This window comes from Vicugna pacos, chromosome 19 (genome assembly GCF_048564905.1).
Source record: "Vicugna pacos chromosome 19, VicPac4, whole genome shotgun sequence".
Lineage (NCBI taxonomy): Eukaryota > Metazoa > Chordata > Mammalia > Artiodactyla > Camelidae > Vicugna > Vicugna pacos.
Genome location: NC_133005.1, coordinates 24,176,600 through 24,197,774, shown reverse-complemented (window position 1 = coordinate 24,197,774; position 21,175 = coordinate 24,176,600). Strand labels below are relative to the sequence as shown.

Genomic DNA, 21,175 nt, shown 5'->3' with positions numbered 1-21,175 from the left:
TATATTAACTGGACACGTGTCAGTAACGTTGAGCGAAGACGGCACAGATGTGTACTATGAACCCATGTAAATTATGAAGGTCAAACTATAAGACTTTGCATAAAGAGATACCTAAAAGATTGGCCATCAGCTATAGGAAATGGAATTTCCAGTGGTTGGTTGGTTTTGTTTTGTTTTAGGGGGAGGTAATTAGGTTTATTTGTTTATTTATTTTAATGGAGGTACTGGAGACTGAACCCAGGACCTCGTGCATGCTAAGCATGCACTCTTCCACTGAGCTATACCCTTTCCTCTCCACTGGTTTGTAATTACTTCTTTAAACGTTTCTGTACTGTTTGAATGTTTTACCATTAGAATATATAATTTTTATAATCAAAATATTCAATAAAGCTTGTTGCATTTTAATTTTAAAATTACACTTAACTCCACACTTATTTTATAACCTAGGAACTTTATATTATCACATTTATCATATATCAACATATATCAACATATATCAACCTTACAAGGACGGTATTATTCATTCATTTTACAGGCAAGGAGACGATTGAAGGCTCAGAAAGGTTAAACAACTTCCCATGGAAGTATCAGGATCTGAACACAGATCTGGCTGACACAAGAGTTCTTTCCATAATGCTGCACTGTTACTATTAATTAATACAGCTATTAATATTTAATGATAGACACCTCTTCTTGCGTGCCTATGAAGTGCCTGGCACTGATGGACGTTTTCTTTAATCCTTCTAGCAACTCTGAGAGCAGCAGGGTGGGTATTAACCCTCCCACCAAGGTGTAATAGCTTGCTTTGGGTAATAAGTGCTAACCCAGGTTTATCCAGCTCCAAAACCTCCCTGCTCCATTTTGCCACATTTCCTGCTGATCTAGCACAATACTGCCTTCCCCTTGAGACATTATTTGCCCTGAGGTCTTTGCTCCTCTACGTGTCCATCTTGTAGCCCTTTGGTTAGATTGTAGTGCTTAAATATAGCTTATGCATTTGACCATAATGCAAATGTTTACTTTTACCATGCAGTATTTAAGCAAGAATGTTGTGTGAAGTCTTAGTTTATATGCTAATTTTATCACCCAGCTCAGAAGCCTTCAGAGTTTCCCCAGGCAGATTCAACCCAAGGCAGCCAGACTCTTAACACAGTCTGGCTCTTATCCGTCTGCCTCAAGTACCTAGAGTGCCCTGGGCTCCCTCCATTCACCCCCCTGACCACACCCCTCGGGTTTTCCAGCTTAAAAGCCCCAGCCTCCAGCAGCAGGCCTGGCCCAAAGTGGCATTCAGTAAATGTCAGCTGAAGGGAGGGAAAAAGAAAGCTCTACCACGAGAGACAAAGATTTCAACCAGGCAACATAAAAGAGGCCTTAGAGGCTGAGTGAAATTTAATTGAGCAGAGATGAGGTTAGGCTTAAATGAAGGCAACGTGCTCACAAAGTCACCTGGAGACTCACTTCTATGCTGTGCTGTCCAGCTTTACAAAGTGCTTTCATATAGTAATCACAATAGCTACCAATGACAGAATGCTCACCACATGCCAAGCACCAGGTGCTTTACTATGTTTATACATGTATTTTTATTTATGATGATTATTATGGCTTTTATGATTATTATTTACCTTCTGTCCACACAAGCTCTAGCGGGGCAGGGTTTTTTTCCTCTGTTGTGTTCAAAACAGTCTTTAGTACTGAATAGGTTACTGAATCCTCCACAGAGCACTACAAGATAAGGATGATTTTTGCCCCCACTTTACAGATGAGCAACCCGAGGCTTAGAGGGAACAAGTGACTTTTCCAAAGGTAGAGGTCTAGCAAGAGGACAAGACTAAAAATAGATCCATGGTCTCTCGCTCTCCACTACTGCAACTGCCTGGATTCAGAAATGTCGATTTCTGGCCTTGATGTTGGGAGCCACCACCTGCCCGCAGGGGTCCTTACTTGACTAATGTTAACAGCACCGCAATGCTAACCATTCACTGAGCACTTGCTACAGACCAGGCACTGTCCCCAGTGCTTCACACATTTTGACTCAGAGCAACTTAGGAAGTACTTGCTTTGATCCCTTTCTGGTAGTTCAGGAATCTGAGGCCCCAGAAAGTTTAAAAAACTTTGCGATAATCAGATAACTAGTCAATGGTGAGTTCAGAATTCACAACCCAGCAGCCTGGGCCCAGCCCCCACGCTGCCTCCGTAAGATGGCAAACCAGTAGGCAGAGCAGAGGCAGGGCTGGGATTTCTGAAGCGCTTATTAAGGCCAAGGCCACTCTGCTTGACCTGGTAGGCATGCTCTCGTGTTTTCTTTTCCTGTTCTCTTTTAAATCTCACAATCACCCTGTGAAGTCACAGATGAGGAAACTGGAGTTCTGAGGCCCTTAAAGAACCAGACAGATGAAGACACAGAGCTAGAGATAGAAAGGAGATTAGTGGTTGTCGAGGGCTGTGTGGTTGGCAGGAAACGGGGAGTGGCAGTTAATGGGTACTTTTTGGGGTGATGAAAATGTTTTAAAATTGATAGTGCTGCTGATTGCATAACTCTGAATATACTAAAACCCAAAGAATTATACACTTTAAATGGGTGAATTGCATGGGAAGGTGAATTATCTCTTAAGCTTTTGATCTTAAAAGAGGGGAGGGCACAAGGAAGGAAGTGGCAGAGGTGGAATTTCCATCTGCTTCAGATCAAAAACTTTGGAACCACTGTTGCCTCTTCTTTTCCCCTCGCCTCTCACATACAATTACCAGCAGTCAACGTACATCCTAAGGCATGTTACCACTTCTCTCCGCTGGCTCCCACCGCCTGCCTGGTCTAAGCCACCACCTCTCCTCTGAACTGCCACACCCCTTCTGAGCTGTCTCCTTCCTCTCCTCTTGCTCCCTGTCCTTCCACAGAGCAGCAAGAGGGATCCTTTTAAAGCATTCTGGTCAAATCTCCCTCTTTGCTTTAACGCCTCCAACAGTCTAAAGGTAAAACTGACTCACAATTCAGAGTTGGCCCCTGGTCCCCCTCGCTGCCTACTAGCCACAGCTGCCTCCTTGCTGTCCCCAAACACACCCCCACCTCCAGGCCTCCACAGTGTGATTCCTTTTCCCTGGAATACTCCTCCTCCAGGTACCAGATATCCACATGCTTGCTTCCTAATTTCCCCACTCGAATGGAACATGTTGCCAAGAAGCCCTCTCAACCTGACCCAGCCACCACCCCAAACTGGTCACTCTCTAACCCCTGCCCTGCCTTGTTTTCCTTCAGGGTACTTCTCACCACCTGGCACAGTCCATATGTCTTTGTTAACCATCACCTCCACCACTAGAATGTGCTGCCCCTGAGGGCAAGAGCTCCATCCTGGGCCCCTATGCCCAGAGCATTCAAAACACTGAATGAATGAATCTGATGCCAAAGCCCTGGCTGTTCTCACTGCCCCTGGGACAACCTAGCAAAGAGGCTGATCACTGCATTTAACACAATCCTGACTGAAATCTGCCATCCCCACTGTACCCTGTCAGTGCCCTATCTGAGCCACTGATCACTTTGAATGGTACTTATTTATGAATGATGATAATTCTTATCACACTAGGAGCTCTGGAAGGACAGGGCCCTGAGCTGTGGCCCATGACACAGAGTAGAATCTTGACATAGTATTATATAAACGTCTTGTTGACTGGCCCAGGAAGATAAATTGCAAAACCAATGGCAGCAGTTTAATTTCTCTGTTCCTAAACGTAGCAAAGGCACCATCTTCCATTCCACTACCCTGAGAAATGCCTCAGCCCCATTCCTAGGAAGCAAGGCCTTGAAGTCACGTTCAAGTGCCCCTTGGGATTCCTTAGGTTCTGAGCTATGCCAGGGAAAGCTCCTTGCAGAATGGAATTTGCCAACTGAGCCCAGAAAACCTGTGTGAACGGCAAGCAAACGTAAAGCAGGACTTAGTGAAGTTGCTTTCTGTTATCTCAGAGAGAAACTGTAGCACATAGTCTGGCTTACGGAGAAAATACTCGAGTGTCAGTAGGGCTGTGCTTCACTCCCCCCACCAACGCCCCCTCCCCCCAAAGCCTCCAAGGGCTGATAGGCTGTGCGTTGGAGTCAAGACCCTCCCCCTGCTCCACTCCATCCGTCCAGGCCTTGGGTTCCACAATGTGCTCCCTGTGTGCTCATTCACGTTGCCTTTATCTGGAGTGTCCTTCCCTCCCCACCAGGCGGGTGAAACCCTCCTCATTGTTCAGGAGCACCGTATCCTCTGTGTCTCCACCACTCCTGTCTTCCAACAGAAAACACTCTGTTCTGAGCTCCAGGTGTCAGCCCAAACTATCCCATCCACCTAAGTGTCAGACTTGGAGAAGACAACAAGACATGCCTTCAGGGAACTTTCTGTCTAGTGGCAGAGATTCAAGCAAAGAAATATAATATTTGCAAGTCAGGGAAAAGGCTAAGAAGGAAGGAAGTTTTAGTGAGAGACACCATACAGCCAGGTGGAGGGGGAGAAATCAGAATGAACGGTTGGGGAAGGCTTCTTGGAAGAGATGACATTAAACTGGTACCTGATAGATGAGGAGAGAGCCAAGCAAATAGTGGGGAGAAACTTCCAGAAAGAGGGCAGTGTAAGTGAAGATGTCAAGGTAGGAAGGCACCTGTATAACCTAGAACCAAAAAGAGGCCTGGGAGAGCGGTATGAGGAGAGGAGGCAGGCCTTCTCCAAGATCCTAATCACTGAATTACCAGTTCTCAGGTATTTCCATCTCTCCCCTCCTCAGAAGGGCTGCAGTACATTTTACTCCTCTCTGCTCCGGTGCAGAGCAAGACACCTGGCACAAAATGAGCATTCAACAAGTAGGGCTGCAGTACATTTTACTCCTCTCTGCTCCGGTGCAGAGCAAGACACCTGGCACACAATGAGCATTCAACAAGTTCCTGTAGGCTGCGCTGTCCCCAGGGATGCAGATGAGCAAACTCGCTCTGCCCGTTCCCCCAACCCCAAAACCAGTCCCCAGTTGGCTCGCCTAACTGAAGCACCAGGGACGGTTAACCACAGGCTGGTGACAGAAACGGAGGATGAAACAGGAGCAGCTGTGAGAGCCAGTTAGGTCCTTGACAAATGCCACTGACAACCCAGTTGGCAGATGTGACCATTACCTGGTCCTCAGAGACCGGATTCTCAGGGTAAACTTCAATCAGATGGCAACCTAGCGCAAGAGGGCCTGCCAAAATCATGCACCCCGAGACGGACTATCAGTGTGAAGTTCAAAACAGTTTCTAAGGTCAGCTGTTTTTATCCACAATACTTCTGACAATCAAATGTGTGATTTTTCCCCTCCACTCAACAACAAATTCTCCGATTCTCCAGACACTGAGTGTCCTACAATTCAATCCAACTCACTTCTGACACTAACTCCCAATAGTTTAGTGTTCAGTCCCATAAGACTGGACTTCAGATGCAAGTCCAAAGTCCCAGGTTGCCACTTGTACTTCTGACCAACCAGCTGTAACTATCTGGGGGTTTCCACAACCCTCTCCTCAGGTTCAGTAATTGCTAAAATGAATGGCTCATGGAACTCAGGAAAGCACTTTAGCTACTATTACTGGTTTACTATAAAGGATGCAACTCAGGAGCAACCAAGTGGAAAAATGGCACAGCACAAGGGCAGACTGAGGCCCTTCTTGCCCTCTTAGGATGTGCCATCCTCCCAGCACCTCAAAGCGTTCACCAACCTGGAAGCGCTCCAAACCCATTGTTTAGGGGCTTTTATGGACATTCCATGAGGGAGGCACAACTAACCAGATTACTGGCTAGTGGTGATGAACTCAATCTCCAGTTCCTCTCACCTCCCTGCAGGTGAGGAGAGGTGCCAAAAGTTCTGACACTAATCACATGATCAATCCCATGATCAGTTCCTTTGGCAACCAGCCTCTATCCAGAAGCTATCCGGGGGTCAATTTAATTAACGTAAACTCGGGAAGGTATAGCTCATGTGGTAGAGCGCATGCTTGAGGTCCTGGATTCAATCCCCAGTACCTCCTTTAAAAATAAAATAAAACCCAATTACCTTCCCCCTGCCAGTTGAAAATAAAATGATACAATAATAAATAAATAAAATATTTGGGGGGGGAGGGTATAGCTCAAATTATAGAGCACATGCTTAGCATGCATGAGGTCCTGGGGTTCAATCCCCAGGACTGCCTCTAAAAACAAATAAATAAATAAGTGAACCTAATTACCTCCCCCCCAACAAAAAGAAAAAATTAGCATAAACTCAGGTATGGTTGAAAGGGGTTTGTTGAGAATACCAAAAGATACTCCTATCACTTAGGAGATTTCAAGGGCTATAGAAGTTTTCCAGGGACAGAGACCAACTATAGATTTCTTATTGTATCACACAAGGTTTGGGTAGTTCCTTGACTTTGTAAACAGTCCGGAAGATGAGATGACAACCTGGTGAGTCAGCTGAAATTTCCAAGCTTCTTAGCTGCCCTGCCCTGTACCCCCCCAACCCCGATGTTTAGTCCTTGACCTACCCAGAATTCTGTCACTTTCAAGAACACACTCATAATTCTTCAAATCACACTTTGAAACCTTGCTTTCTGGCTAATGGGTTTTGAACCATTCTAAACCAGTAATTATGTAGGCTAAATTAAGCTATGGTTTTTAACTCATTTTGGGAAGAAAGAGGGGTACATGGGCGTTACAATTAGTTGGCATCTTATGAAGAATTAAGAATTATTTGCTTAAGTCCTCTCTGTGCTCTTTAAATTTCTTGTTGGTATATATATATATGTATATATATATTTCAAATCCTATACTGTAATCTTTTCTACAATAGTTCTCCATGCTTCCCCCTAGTGAAGGCAAAAAAGGACTGCAGATACATTGTTGTGAAATTCTACTTGCCTGTTACACAAAGCCTTCGCAGATGCAGTCCCCTCTTTCACAAATTCCCCGCCTTACTTTCTTTCCCAGATAGCTCCTTGTCCTCTAGATCTCACTGTAAATGCCATTTCTGCAGAAAGCCCTACCCTTATTCACTTGCCCAGTCCAAATTAGGCCCCTATTACTCTCTCATAATGTCCTATAATATCACTTCACGACCTCGGTTATGGCTGTAATTATGCATCTGGGGTAACATTTGCCCCACCTCCCACCCTATGAAAGCACAAGCTCCATGCAGGCAGGGTCCATGTCAGTGTTGCTCACATCTCTCTACGTCCAGTGCCCAGAGCAGCATGGCACATAGTAGGTACTCAGTATGTATTTGTTAAGTGATTAGAAGCTTTTCTATAGAGGCCTAGGGTTTTCAAACATCATGTGACAAGCACTAGGCTGTAGTATCTTAGGATGCAAACTCTTCATGGTGTCTTCCAAACACAGGGCCCTGTCACAGCAATAAGCATATTTTTAACTGTCAGCTCTGGTCCACATACTTGTGTGCTTGTTGCTTTAAATGCCATACTAATCCTCACAATGGCCCCACAAGGTGGGGGATATGGCCCCATTTTATAGACAAGGACCCTGAGATTCAGAGAGGTCAACTAAATTCCCTCATAGTCACACAGCTGGTAAGCAGAGGCAGTCAGAATTCAAACCCCACTCAGAGTCCAGGGTCTGAGCTCCTTCTACTCAGTCCCTGCTCCTCAAACAGGGTACACAACCCCCCAGGGCTACACTCCAGCAGGCCTGACCATGTGAGAAACCACAGAGCCAATGAGTGGCCCATTTTTGGCATTTCTTTCTTTTCCTGATGGTAAATAACATAAAATATTTTTGTGTTTAAAAAAAGACATGTATTTAAAAGTATAATACGTAATAAACCTAAAGAAATGGAAAAAAACAAAACACAGAACTTAAGAGAAATGCCTATTGCCCACGCCTGTCTGAGGAACTTCCAAGGAAAAACATGAGAAGCTCTCTTTGTCACTCTTTTTTCATTTCAAGTCCCTTCACATCGTTGCTATATTTTTTAAATGCCAACATTCCAACTCAATCTTCATTTTCCACTCCCACCCTCTTTTCACTAGAAAAATTCAAATGTTTAAAGGAACTGGCAGTGTGTCAGCCACGGGCATGTCATTTTCAAAAGCGTTAGTCATTTATGAGGACATCTTTTTGTAGGTACAATAAATCTGATTGATTTTTATTACACAGCTTAGTTTAGAATCACTTTTACATTCCTAGACAAAGAGATGATACAAATAAATATCAATTGTAAAACTTAGAGCCCCAAGTATTGGCATATTCTTTGTCTAAAGGTAGCCGAAGAGAAGGTCAAGATCAACAGTAACTCCAAGGAGCCATAAAGCCCACTGCCTCCGACCTGCCCCAAGATCACTCCTTTCATAACTAACCTCAAAAGCATTGCATTCAAGAAACAAGGGTGGGGAGAAGGGTGGCAGGTTTCCGAACAGGACAAGACAAAACCTCACGCGGTCGACAATAGCCAGGCCCACTATTCTTATCCAGTTCCCTCTGAGCGTTCTGATTATGGCTTTTAGAGTATATTAATAGCCCCATTTTTGTCCACTGATGGTGATGAGGCGGCCCAAGGTGTTGTTCGCAGCAAGCCTCAACCTCAAGTGGGAAACGTGAGGCAGAACTGATATCCCACGTTAACAGGGAATCGACACTTCTCAGAAACTTGGCAACGATTCTACATTCAGCGAAGGAGGACTTACAAGAGTCAGACAGGAGAAGCAGAGCGTGGCCCACGCCTGAGCTGCGGAACTCTCTGATGCCCTTGGTCAAAGAGGTGTGGGTGGTGCGATTCAGGCAGCATGCAGGCATTCAACGGGGGACAATCCAACAGTATGTCAGAGTCTTAAGAAAGTGCTTCATGCCTATGATTTGTGGCCTTGGGTTCTGAATCCAGGGCTCTGGGAGACATCTGACTTTAAAACTGGACCAGATACATTCCTACTGACCAGAGCAGAAAGGGGCCTGAGGAGGGAGGCCCACACCATCTCCAACTCCTTCTCCCAGATGAGCTTCTCAGATCCTGCTAGACTTGCTTCTGAACTTCATTAGCTGCCGCTGACATGAAGGCCCTCAGATGGCTTGGAACATTCTAGCATGACTACAGTCGACTTGGTAGGTCTACACACTTGGGTCAGACCACAGCCCAGAGCAGCAGCTTCCTGGTGGCAGCAAGACATTCTACTGCCTACTCTCCTCAAATATTTATCGGATCCGTTTTGAGAGAAGAAAAGCACCGGAGACCGCTTGGGGAAGGCTTCACCTCCACCCAGGTGTTCTTCAACTTTGTTTCACAGACCACCAGATGAACACAGCCAAGTACAAGGCAAGCCTATTTTCATAATCCTGCCTGTCCACTTGGCTTTCTTCCTTTGCCTTCTTAGAAAAGTTCTATGGTCGCTCAACCACCCGTGGTCAGAGTAGCCACCTCAAGACATCAGTATTCACGTATAGGGTTACCTGCAGTTTTCAATTCTCAGATGTGCTAGATGGGTATTTTCAGCCTACAGAATTCAGACTAGCTTCGAGGAAACATGGTGTAAGAGACAGGTGTAACTGGCAGGTAACCATCCCAGGCTACCCATCTTATCACTTGGTGCCTGTTCAAACAGGTAAATTCTTAGTAAATCAAAAAGAAGCAGGGTTTGATCCCGAGAAAGATGAGGGAAGCCTCCATTTATGCTCTGGGAATTGCTGAAAAGGGCCCTGGGTTCAGAAAGAATGGTTACTAAAAAGGAGGTAAGATGCCAGACGACAGATCTCTACCTGTAGAACGCTAAGACATTGCACTTGGTACCTCCACTTTCCCATGGGTTCTGATCCAGAAATGTGCCCTGGGAACTGAGCAGCTGAGTTAAACTATAACTCAAGGCCCACCTGAGTCGCCACATTCCCGAGGCACCGTGCCAGCAAGGTGCGCCGCTGTGGCTGACCGGGGACTCGTATTGTCCCCTCAGGCTTGGCTCGTGGACTCAGATACCCACATGGGAGCATTTCCAGCCTGGATGAGTCATTCAATGGGCCTTTAACACAGACAAAGGCAACAACTGCACATTAGTGAATTTCTAAAGTTGGGCAAGTTCTCAGTCTCTCTCTCACAGACATACATGGACACATTCAAAGAACACAGGTACCACCGTGCTCACACCCACACACACTTACGAGCTTCTCTTAGGGGAAAAATGAATAACATTCACCTAATGACCAACACAAAATGAAGCCTTGAATTTCAATAATACAAACAACTAAAACTTACAAACCAAACTAGTATATGTAAACAGGAATTCCTAACTCTCTCCTCTGAGCCTACTTGAGCGCACAGCCACTCCTCACCACCACTCTGGGCTCTGCCTGGGAGAAGCCACAGTTCCAGGATTAGGGGAGTTTTCTGCTGAAGGCAGGCAGGATTCCTTTGCTTCCATCTGTTACATCTTCCCTTCCCAATGCACCAAGCCTCACAACTCCACCTCCGTACCTGCCTAGTCACTGTTATGCTCTCTATGCAAGTGGAACAACTCAGGGGAGTCAAAAGTGCTGCTCTGTGTCTTGTTCCCCCAGCTCTTGTCCCATCAGAGAAGGCAGAGCCAGCCTCCCTTCTCCCACAAAACAGGCCCACTGCAGAGCATACTGGAGGCAGAGGATGGGCACAGACGCTCAGAGTACGTGTGCATGGGAAGAGATGGTGAAAATGAAGTGTAAAGTAACATGGTGTATGCATATGGCATCTGCCTACAGATTTATATCTTTGACAAGATGGTCATGGTTTTGAGGTTTTAAAGAAGCTGTTTCCCTAAACTCTCCAAGGAGGCAAAGGGAATGTTATTTCTATTGCTTCCAACATTGAATCCTTCTAGAGCAGAAATTGGTAGCTTTCTTGGAAAACATTTGCTCCTTGAGCAAATCCCAAAGGCAAATCCAATTCTTACTGAGGTGCATGGACCGTGCCCATCTGAAGCTTGGATCCAAAGATTTCTTATTTCCACCTCCAAGAACAAGCACCTGTTCAAGTTCTAGGGCTTTCGCTTTTCAACCTCACTCTCACTTTATCCTGAGGCTCCGAAGACTTGGTCCTGCTAAGGTGACTCCTGATTCTGCCCTACTGTTCAAGAAGGGAGCCCAGTGTAAAGAACAGGCTAGAAAAGGAGAGGGGAGGGGTTGGGAGGGCCAGGGAAGGGAGAGGAGGAGGAGGCAGGGGAGAAAGGAAGCAAGGTCACTGGTCATTCTCTTGCTTTCCACTTCAACTATCGCACTTTACCTTACCCATGCATTTCTGAGATGCTAATTAAAGGACGTTTCCCAGAGGAGCTGAGTGTCAGATTAGGACCAGCATGTTTCAGCCAGATTAAGTTGGTTCATCTGCAAAGAGGCCATCGCTTCTCCCCAGGGGAATGGTTCTGAGTTTGGGCTCGAGTCCTCTCTGCAGGTTTTTGCTTGTCTCTTCCCTCAGAAGGCAAATGCTGGTTACACCCTGGGAGGGGATGAAGTGGCTTTACTTTGGAACCAGCCCCCGAGACTGTGGATAAAGCTGAGATGCGGGGGTTCCTGAGGAAGAGGAGGAGGATCCCGACTTCCTTCCACTTTTAGGCCTGCAAAAGTCAAGCACACATTCACATTATATATCTCATCTTTGCCTCTGACACAGATCAGACTCGTTTCCCTTCAAGTGCCTTTAACATCTCCAGGTGGCCTTTCCTCAATGTACTTTCGATTGTAAAACCACCAGACTGGCACCCTCTGTGCAGGGCCAACATGATTTGCCAGTGGAGGTGTGAAACCTCGGGGAAGAGACTGATTCTCAGCAGTTGCTCCTCCTTTAAAGTCAAATCTTGACCATCTTCTTCAAATTGGTAAAAAGTATTACGTTTGCAGGTTGAATTTCTTCCATATTTGGTTTTTCACTCAGTTATTTTCCTTAAACTTCTAATCCAGAATTTAGTAAGACAGAATTTCTAACTGAGCACCAAATCAAGTATGTGGTTATTTAAAATGAAGCTCAGAGCCTGGGCTGTGGGTTCAGACAGACCTAGGTTAACCCTGGCTCTGCCACTTAACTTGCTGGGTTTTCTTGACCCTGGCTACTTTCTCAAATTCTCAAAGTCTCAGTTTTCTCATCTACAAAATGGGATTGATGATAATATTTACCTTATAAATTACTGCAGGAACTCATTAAGAGAATTTTTTTAAAGCACTTAGAACTGCCTAGTACCCAGTGAAGACCAAAAAACTGTCCTCTATTTCACTAGAACACATGCTGCTTATACATAGGAACTGGGCACCTTAGACATCTGGTATTCAGTGTACTTGGCATAGTGCCTGAACCATAAATATTTGTAGAATAAAGGAATAAACATCGGAGTAATGTGGCAATATTTTCTGGTGTGTTCTATAAAGAATTCCATGATAATCACTTTTGCCTCATTTGTCCTGGTTCAAACATGTTCTGTTCAAACACAGGTCACCAACAGCTACTCACCTGGCCTTGGATTTCTTATTTGCAGTGCTTTCAAAGGATGATGCATCCACCTGTATCTCATCTTCATCCTGCAGAGCCGCATCCAACGCAGCCTGGACTTTGGGGGCAATAGCGGGGCCCTCGTAGTCTCTGGTGGTCCGGCTGGGCATGTCCAGTTCTAATAGCACAATGTTTTCTGCCTGCAGAAGCAGAGCCAAGACCAGTGAGGATGGCCTCCAATCAGACAGAGTTCAAGCAATCTATACTCAAGAACAGAACCACAGACTGCTTGCCACTCAAAGCCTACCAAGGGCCTGCCTAGAAGAGTGATGTAGTTTTTTAAGTTTTTCCCTGGTGCGATTACAAGTGATTTTTATTTTCTTTTCTATGCTTGTCTCTATTTTCTTTTCTTTTTTTTTAAACAATGAACATGCATCCTACCCTAAGGGGAATAATCAGGGGAAAATAATAAATTAAGCAAAATACATTTATTGCAGACAATATGAATATACAAAAAGATATAAAGAAGAAAACAGTAGTCACCAATAGCACAGCCGCTCTGATGAACTTTCTGGTTGCAGAGGGAAGGAGCCAGGTACGGTGTATGTATGTGGGGGTAGAGGGGCAATATATGTATTTATTACCACATTTAAAAAATCAGCCTGGGCCCTGTCTCATAACTGGCCTTGTAGGTGATTCCTTCATTTGCTACCCTGTGGCAGACCTTTCCCTAGTACCTAAATACCAAGCCAAGTGTGAGGAGGGAAGAACACCCATGGTTCCACATCTTCCCTGCTAGCTCCTCCCAACTCAGTGGAGTTCAAGTCCCAGGGCTGCAGAGGGGGTGTGAAGGGCCACAGCTGGGAGAAGGTGGAAGGAGAGAACAGAGTGGCTCCATTTATCAATTTGATATATCGTGATACTGCATAACACTTCTCTTAATGGAGCCGGTCCCTTGCTAAAAGCCATCTGAGAGCCACTGCTTCAAATTCTACCTTTGGATCAGGTGAGCAGCTTGGAAACCCACATTTTTTATTTATATGTTTTAAAATCATGTTTTTGGCTTAAGACATGAAATAACCAGCAAGATACGCACCCTCTGAAACGGCTCCAAAAAATGCTTCTAAGGATTCTGTCTGACACATCACTCACCTACCACTACATAAAAACACAGCTAATGCATCTTTTTTTGCTTTTGTTTTCTTTATTTTAAATAACTCAATGCCAGGAAGAACAGCACCTATGGCGCTAACTAATCCTAAGCTGTTTTGCTCTGGCTGCTCAGGGAAACTCAAAAACGTTTTAAATTTTTGAAGTGAAAATGTTTCATTATAAAAATAATACAGATTCCCCACTGATAGTTTTATAAAATACAGATAAGCAAAAAGAACAAATTTTAAATTAAGTGCACTTCCCTTAACCAGAGATAACCAGTTCACACTCTGATCTATTTTGCACCAGATTTTTTTTTTTTTTTTTTTTTTTGTATACACACTTCCAGGACCAATGGTCTTATAACTTCACAATACATGTGTCCCCTGGTCCATCCACTTACCAGCTCCCTGACCTTAACGCCACAGGACCGACTGCACAGAGCAGGTGGCAGACTCAACTGGAGATCGAGCAGCAAAGTGCTGAGTACAGTGCCTGGCACACGGCAAGTGCTTATAAATAGAAGCTTGCATGGTACTTTAATTGTAAAATATGTTTGGGTCATTAAATAGTCATCAATTATGTCACTTCAAGGAACTACATGACTCATACACATTATGTTAAATGGAAGGACTGTAAGTCTTTATTTACCACAGCTCCATCTCCTGTTTGCAGACATCTGCGCTCTTTCCCGTCTCCCCACAAAGCCGTCCTGAAGCTCATTATCAACATTTATTGGCCACATGGACAGTTGTTTGTCCTCTCCTCCTTCCCTAGTCCCGATTGTCTCAATCTCATTCTCTTTTACATTTTTATTTACTGTTATTTGTCATTTGTTAATTATATTGGTTTATTATTTGTTATAGTTGTTATTAATATAAATGTTCTCAGGTACTTCTGGACACAAAGAGTCAGTATACAAACTGTGACTTTGGAGACCGGTGCCTAAGAGTTTGCATAAATCTAAACTCCTCTAAAAGAGAGAGGAGAGAAACACGAGAACGGTCTTCTCACCCTATATCGAGCCTCTGGACGAATCATCATGGACATTCTCGCATGCTGGCTCAGTGGTCTCTTGTATCCCACAGCTGACACCGGCCGCTTCATCATCTGCTGATTCCTGGAAATGGACTGCAGCGGTTAAAGCCCTGGCTGGAGTGTGTTCCACAGTCCCAGGATCAGTACTGCGGAACCAGCACTCAGAAAACTCTGAGCCTGCTTTAGATGGACCCTGAATCAACTAACTCCCTGAACTGAGGACTGACATGCAGATGGGGCAGGAGCTGCTTATATTTTCTGCTTGAGTTGCTCTCTGAGCCAAATGTGAGCATCACGCATCTTTTAAGCTGGAAGGGATCTGACTCATCCTCATCCAGTTCTTACACAGCAGGCACGAAGCCGAGCTGTCGACACTCCCCACCCCCACATCCTTGGCAGACATCTCCCATCTTTCCAGCAGGACCCAGATGTAGACTGAGAATCCTTCTCAACAGTGTGTCAGACTGACACATAAGATAACACCTATGCATTGCCTCTCACTTGGCCTAGCATGCTTCACTTGACAGCTGGGGAAGCTGAAAAGCAGGAACTTGGGAAAGGTCATTAGTTCACTGTGATAAAGTCTCCCAGTTCCTAATACTATACTCATCGCCAAACTTTTACCTCATGGACTCACAGCAGCCACAAAGTCAGAGCTGACCTTGGTTCCAAGTTTAACTGAATCAAACTGTGTTCTTACCATACACCTCCAGCTAAGTCCAGCTTATCAACATTCTTTCCCTCTTCCCCACCTTAAAGGCTACTTAAAGTCAAGAGTGACTTACTCCAGTCTGGTTATAGGATGTAATTTCCAATGATCTTCCTCTTCATCAAAGAAGGATCGATTCATAATTTTACTTTTTTCTTCCAGAGGGATGAAGTTTTCTATAATAAGATGCCTGTAAGAGCACAGATACATGGGTGAATAGATAGAGAAAGGCTATGGATGGAGTGTGGGCCATCTGGTCCCATGTGTAGTAAGTAACAGGGAAGAGTCAAGTCACTCAGCGAACATTTACTGAGACATCATACCAACAGCTTGAGACAGAGACACTCTTAGGCGTGCTAACAGTGGTCTGTCCTAAGAATATGGAAAGGTCACTTATGCCCAAGGAGGAGCAGCTCAAGCAAGTGAAAAGACTAAAGCAGGAGATAACACCTGGGCTGTACTGGAGAGAACATGTGCTAATAAGAATTTGGGGGGCGGGGGCACTGGTACTGCTAACCCAGCTCATTCACTTCCAAAAAGCTGAAAATGGGTTAGAAGTTAAACTGCCTTCCTCCAGTCCTATGGATTGTTGCCCAAGGTGGAAAACTTCACATTCTAATCACCAGAACAAAGAGCAGGACAAGATGGATTTCAGTCCCTCAGACCACTGAGAACAGAGACCATTCCTGAGAAGAGTCCCTGCATGAGCAGTGCCCAGGGAACACGGCAAACAATGAAACTGGAACCCACTGGGTTGTGGCTCTCCATGGGGATGACTATCTCCTGCCACCTCTCTGGTTCACTCTTTCAAAACCTCAGGACGTAACAATGCCAAAGGGGCATTAACGTGGGAGAGACGCGCAACAAACACCACAGAGGTGTGGGGTGATGACTGTGAGAAACAGGCTGATTCACTGTTTATTCAAAAGATACAAATGAGAAACTTAACAATGACAGTGTCTTCCTTAAAGAAAAAATATTTTGGAGAGATAACATTTTTTCTTTAGTTGACATTTAAGAAATTATTTTTCATAGCATATATTTGGGTTTTTTCTGATTTTAAAGGTCCTATTTATGCATTAGGAAATGTGAAAAATACAATTACACACAACTGCCCTATCCAGAGATAGCTATTATTAATTTGGCTTAAAAAATTTTTTTTGAGTGGGGAGGCAATTGGGTTTATTTATTTATGTTTATTTTTTTGTTTATTTTTTAACGGAGGTACTAGGGATTGAACCCACAACCTCATGTGTACTAAGCATGCACTCTACCACTGAGCTATAACCTCCTTGTATTTTGGCATATTTTGTTCTTATTTTTTTTTCTAAGAGTACATATCTAGTAATTTTAAGGGCTCCTTTCCAAATTTAAAGCTTAATCATTAAAAGAATTCCTTTGAAAAGTTCCTCTTCAAAGAAAACTTTAAGCAAATGTTGTAGAAGGATTCATATAGAAAAACATCATTTTGCAAAACTCCCTAATGAAATAATGGAGCCAGACAAAGGTCACTGTTGACTGAAACCATTAGCTCAGTGGTTCTCAAGCCAGGCTGCACATTAATATCACTTACAGAGCTCTGGAAAATATCTTGCCCAGACATCACAAGAGATCAATGGTTCTCAAAATGTATTCACCAAACCAGCAGGAGCAACAGCTGGAACTTCTTGAGAATGCAGGTGCTCAGGTCCCACCCCAGATATGCTGAATAAGTCTCTCTAGGTGTAGGGCCCAGCAATCTATGTTTAACAAGCCCTTCGGATGATCTGGTGCCTGCCAAAAGTTTAAGGACCACTGCCCTATACCAATGAAATCAGAATCTCTTGGTTAGGACCCAAGCATCACTATTTTTAAAACTCCTCAGATGATTCCAATGTGCAGCCAAGGTTGAGAACTGGTGCTTCAGAGTGCACTTCTTCAGTTAAAGGGAAGTAAGTGAGATAAAGACACAAGTTAAAGGACACCGTGAAGAAGCCAACTGAAAAATTCAGAATGTGGGATACTTCTATAGGCTCTTTGCCCCAGCTTTCTCAACAAGTCAACTATGAAAAAAAAGTTTTTAAAAAGGATTGTTCCATATTAAAGTAAGCTTAAAAGACACAATAACCAAATGCAATATGTGATCCTTATGTAGATATGAATGTGAATAAACCAAGAAAATTTGAATATGGACAGGGTATGAGATAATAACTAAGAAACTTAATGTTAATTTTGTTAGGTGGAAAGATATCATTGTGTATACAAAAATCAATTTTATTTTTAATACACTAGCTATAAACATTCTGAAAATAAAATTAAGAAAACAATTAGATACAAAATAACATCAAAAAAGTAAAATACTTAGGTATAAATCTAACAAAAGACGTGCAAAGACTGTGCACTGAAAACTACAAACATTCCTGAAACAAATTAAAGAAGATATAAATAAATGGAAAGACATCCCACGTTCATGGATCAAATACTTAATATTGTTAATTAAGATGATAATAATCTCCAGCTGGATATCCACATGCAAAAGAATGCATTTGGGACCATACCTCAGACTATATAAGAAATTAACTCAAAATGGATCACAGATCTAAATGTAAGACCTAAAATTGTAAGACTCTTGGATGACCTAAGAGAATTGAAAACATGAAACTTATACACAAATGTTCATAGCAGCATTATTTATAATAGCTAAAAAGTAGAAACAATCCAAATGTCCATCAGCTGATGAATGGATAAATAAAATGTGGAATATCCAGACAACGCAATATTATTCAGCCATTAAAAAAAAGAATAAACATGCTACAACATAGATGATCCCCGAAAACATGTTAACTGAAAGAAACCAGTCACAAAAGACCACATACTGTATAATTCCATTTATATGAAATGTCCGGAATAGGCAAATTTATACAGACAGAAAGTAGATTAGTAGTTACTTAGGCTGGGGGAGGAGGCAATACGGAGTAACTGCTAATTGGTACAGGGTTTCTTTGGGTGGGAGCCTGGGGGACACACAAATGTTCAAAAATTAGATTGTGGTGATGGTTTAAAATCCTGAAAATATATATTTTAAAATGACTTGTGTATTTTAAATAGGTGAATTATATCTCAATAAAGCTTTTTTAAAAACTGCACTGTGGCCATGTAAGTAAGTACACAGGAGTGAGATAACATGAGGTAAAATTTGCTTTAAAATATTTCTATGAATCGAAGACAAAAGATTGTTTATCATTGAATCTGGGGAATAGATATTTGGTTGTTCATTATACCACTCAGAAAATTCTAGTTAATAAAAGATTCCCATTTATCAATAGATAGAAGACTTCCTGAAAGGCTTCAAGAAAGTACAATGGAAGGAAACTTGGAGATCATCTGGGGAAGATATTCCGCTAACAGATGGGACCTGGAGACAGAAAACAACTTTCTTAGGAATAAACAGAAGACAGACAGGGTGGCAGGAGACAGCCTGGAGAGAAGCAGGCAGGGGCCCAGTCCTCAGGGGCATATTTCTTCCTTACACACAGCAAGCCAGCAAGTGCCCAGGGGCGCCACGGAAAGCCCAGCACTTACTTGAGTTTCAGCTCCCTGGTGAGCTCGTTCTGCGTCTGCTCCAGCTCCTGCCGCTCCTTGATGTGCTCTTCTTGGAGGTCATGGATCTCTGCCTTCACTGCCTGAAGCTTGGAGAAGAGCTGGAACGGGAGAGACAGGTGAGGAGGGCAGCCCTTCAGGCAACAGAGCTCCCCCTTTGCCCTGAGCCTCAAGGCCCCGCTGCCTGGTCTCATTCCTTTCATACCTTTTTGAGTTTCTTGGTCTTGATGTCCACCTCTTGCTGCAATGAGCTGTACGTCTCTTTCAGTTCCAAGGTCTCTTCATCTCGACTTTCCATCTGTTGCTGGATTTCTCTTTCTCGACGTTTCTGAGCAACATCACAGAATTGATCAGTGGGCCTAGAGACAGTGTCTGTACAAGAATACAGGGCTGGGTGCTCCAGTGAGAGCCTCCCGCCAGGAAGGGGCTTGGCACACTCGTTTCTGTTCCCCTTCAAGAGTCTAATACAAGAGACATTCGCTCTGTGGCATTACTGCACCTCACCCCACCCCATTTTCTCCAAAAAGGAATGAAAAGTTAGTTACCTGCTCTGCAATTTCCTGCCGTTTCTGCTCTAGGATTTTCTGCTGTTCATTTGTATGATCTACTATATTTTTTCCTCCAACAAGCAGCTTACTCTCCATGGCCTTTGTGAGAAAAAAAGGAGAATCCATCTTGTGAATGGGCTCCCTCGGAACACAACTCCTCACAGGGAAGCCCATGAAAGATAAAGACCTCAGGACTGAGCCAAAGGGGATGAACTCTGGGCGAAGACATATTGTGCACAGCTGTGCCCTTCCCATCACTGGGGTGGGGCTGAGGCAGCTTTACTGGCGGCTTTCCCTTGGGAACATTGAAGATGCAGCTTCTCTAGACATACGTGAATTTCAGCTTTCTTTCGAAAAAGTTTTTTTGGTTTATCTGTACAAAGTATTGACCCCACTTAGAACCTATTAAGCACCTCCTATGTGCTGGGTACTGAGGATACAACCAGGAATATGAATCGCAAAGCTGAGAGTCCACTGAGGACCACAGACAAGTACGTGGGCTCTTACTGTATAGAGCCAGACCCCATCACGAGGTAAAGAGTGACAGCGGGACAGGACACTGCTGGGAAAGAGCTCAGGCTCTTGGAGGGAGTCAGGGAGAGCCTCCTGTCTCAAGGGGCAGCTACACAGTGTTGCAGTAAAAATAGGAATTAGCTAAGAAAAAAATTGTTTTGAGAGGGTAGGGTAGGGGGTGGTGATACACAAAGTTGGCAAAGCAACTGGGGTCAGCTCAAAAACCTCAAAGCCCTGTTAAGGGAGAGTAAACTTGATCCTGAGAACTGCAGGAGCCACTGACGTGTCCTTTGCGTGTGAGGATACACAATCAGATCTGTGTTTTTGAAACATAACTCCCCTGCTACAGGAAGAATGACTGGGAAAGGGCGGGCGGGGTGGAGGGAGAGCAGACAGCAGGCTGTTTTAAGGGTCCCAGTCGGGCAGTGGCAGTCGGGGAAAGCAGCGTGGACGGTTCTAAGACTGCCTGCGGAGGCAGGATTCAGAGGCCTTGGTCTGACTGGGCCTGTAGGGAGAGGGAGCGGAGGCGAGCACTGACAACTCCTAGCAGTCTGGCTAGACTGAGGAAAAGAAGGCCGGGTGGTCTGGGTGGTCGTGGGCATCTCTGTGGAAATGGCCAGTAGGCAGAGGCTATCGGGCTGTTAGGAGACAGCTCTGGGCTGACTACACCGACTGAAAGCCTTCAGCATTTAGATGGGGACTAAAGCCATGGGAATGATTTGCACGTGCAAAACATGGAATCCAAAACCTGCACAATCTTGCTTTTAAGAAACTTCTACCCCTATTGCCATCTTTCAGTGAGCCCTTGAGACTTTCTTCTTCTCTCAGAATGAAGGGGCTGGACTGATTACTAACCCTCCCCACAACACACACCCTTTCCAGCTCTAGAATTCTTTTGTCCTATGATTTTACAGCATCCCAGGATTGAGGAAGACAGATGTAATGTCATTCTCCCATAAACGAAACGAGTAAGAGACTCAGTGACCTTGAGCTAATGCTGAGTCTTGCCACGCTCAGCTTCTGAGAGTTGCCCAAATACCCCAGGTTGTTTAGAGAGTCTAGGTGTTCCCAGGCTTGAATAACAGACGTGCTCTTAAAAAACAGCACGCAAATCAAACATGAGCACACCCAGTTTCACAAGTGCAGGGGCGAGGAGGGGTGAAGTGGCGACTGACATAATGGAACCCAAGAGTGAGCCCCGCCCTGCAACACAGTTACCTCCTAATTG

General features: G+C 44.3%; 1 protein-coding gene across 3 annotated transcripts in view; it reads right to left on the bottom strand.

Annotated features, from left to right (window-relative positions):
- Window positions 1-8,090: 8,090 nt before the first annotated feature.
- Window positions 8,091-21,175, bottom strand: part of KIF3B (kinesin family member 3B) — a 34,131-nt gene continuing 21,046 nt past the window's right edge. For all 3 annotated transcript variants that reach the window (XM_006202661.4, XM_031687930.2, XM_072944010.1), the window contains 7 exons: window positions 19,432-19,533; window positions 19,092-19,214; window positions 18,869-18,987; window positions 15,384-15,497; window positions 14,575-14,680; window positions 12,430-12,608; window positions 8,091-11,542 (listed from right to left, as the gene is read on the bottom strand). In XM_006202661.4, coding sequence (XP_006202723.1) covers window positions 11,446-11,542; window positions 12,430-12,608; window positions 14,575-14,680; window positions 15,384-15,497; window positions 18,869-18,987; window positions 19,092-19,214; window positions 19,432-19,533 — 840 coding nt within the window. In that variant the 3' untranslated portion in view covers window positions 8,091-11,445. The remainder of the gene's footprint in view (window positions 11,543-12,429; window positions 12,609-14,574; window positions 14,681-15,383; window positions 15,498-18,868; window positions 18,988-19,091; window positions 19,215-19,431; window positions 19,534-21,175) is intronic.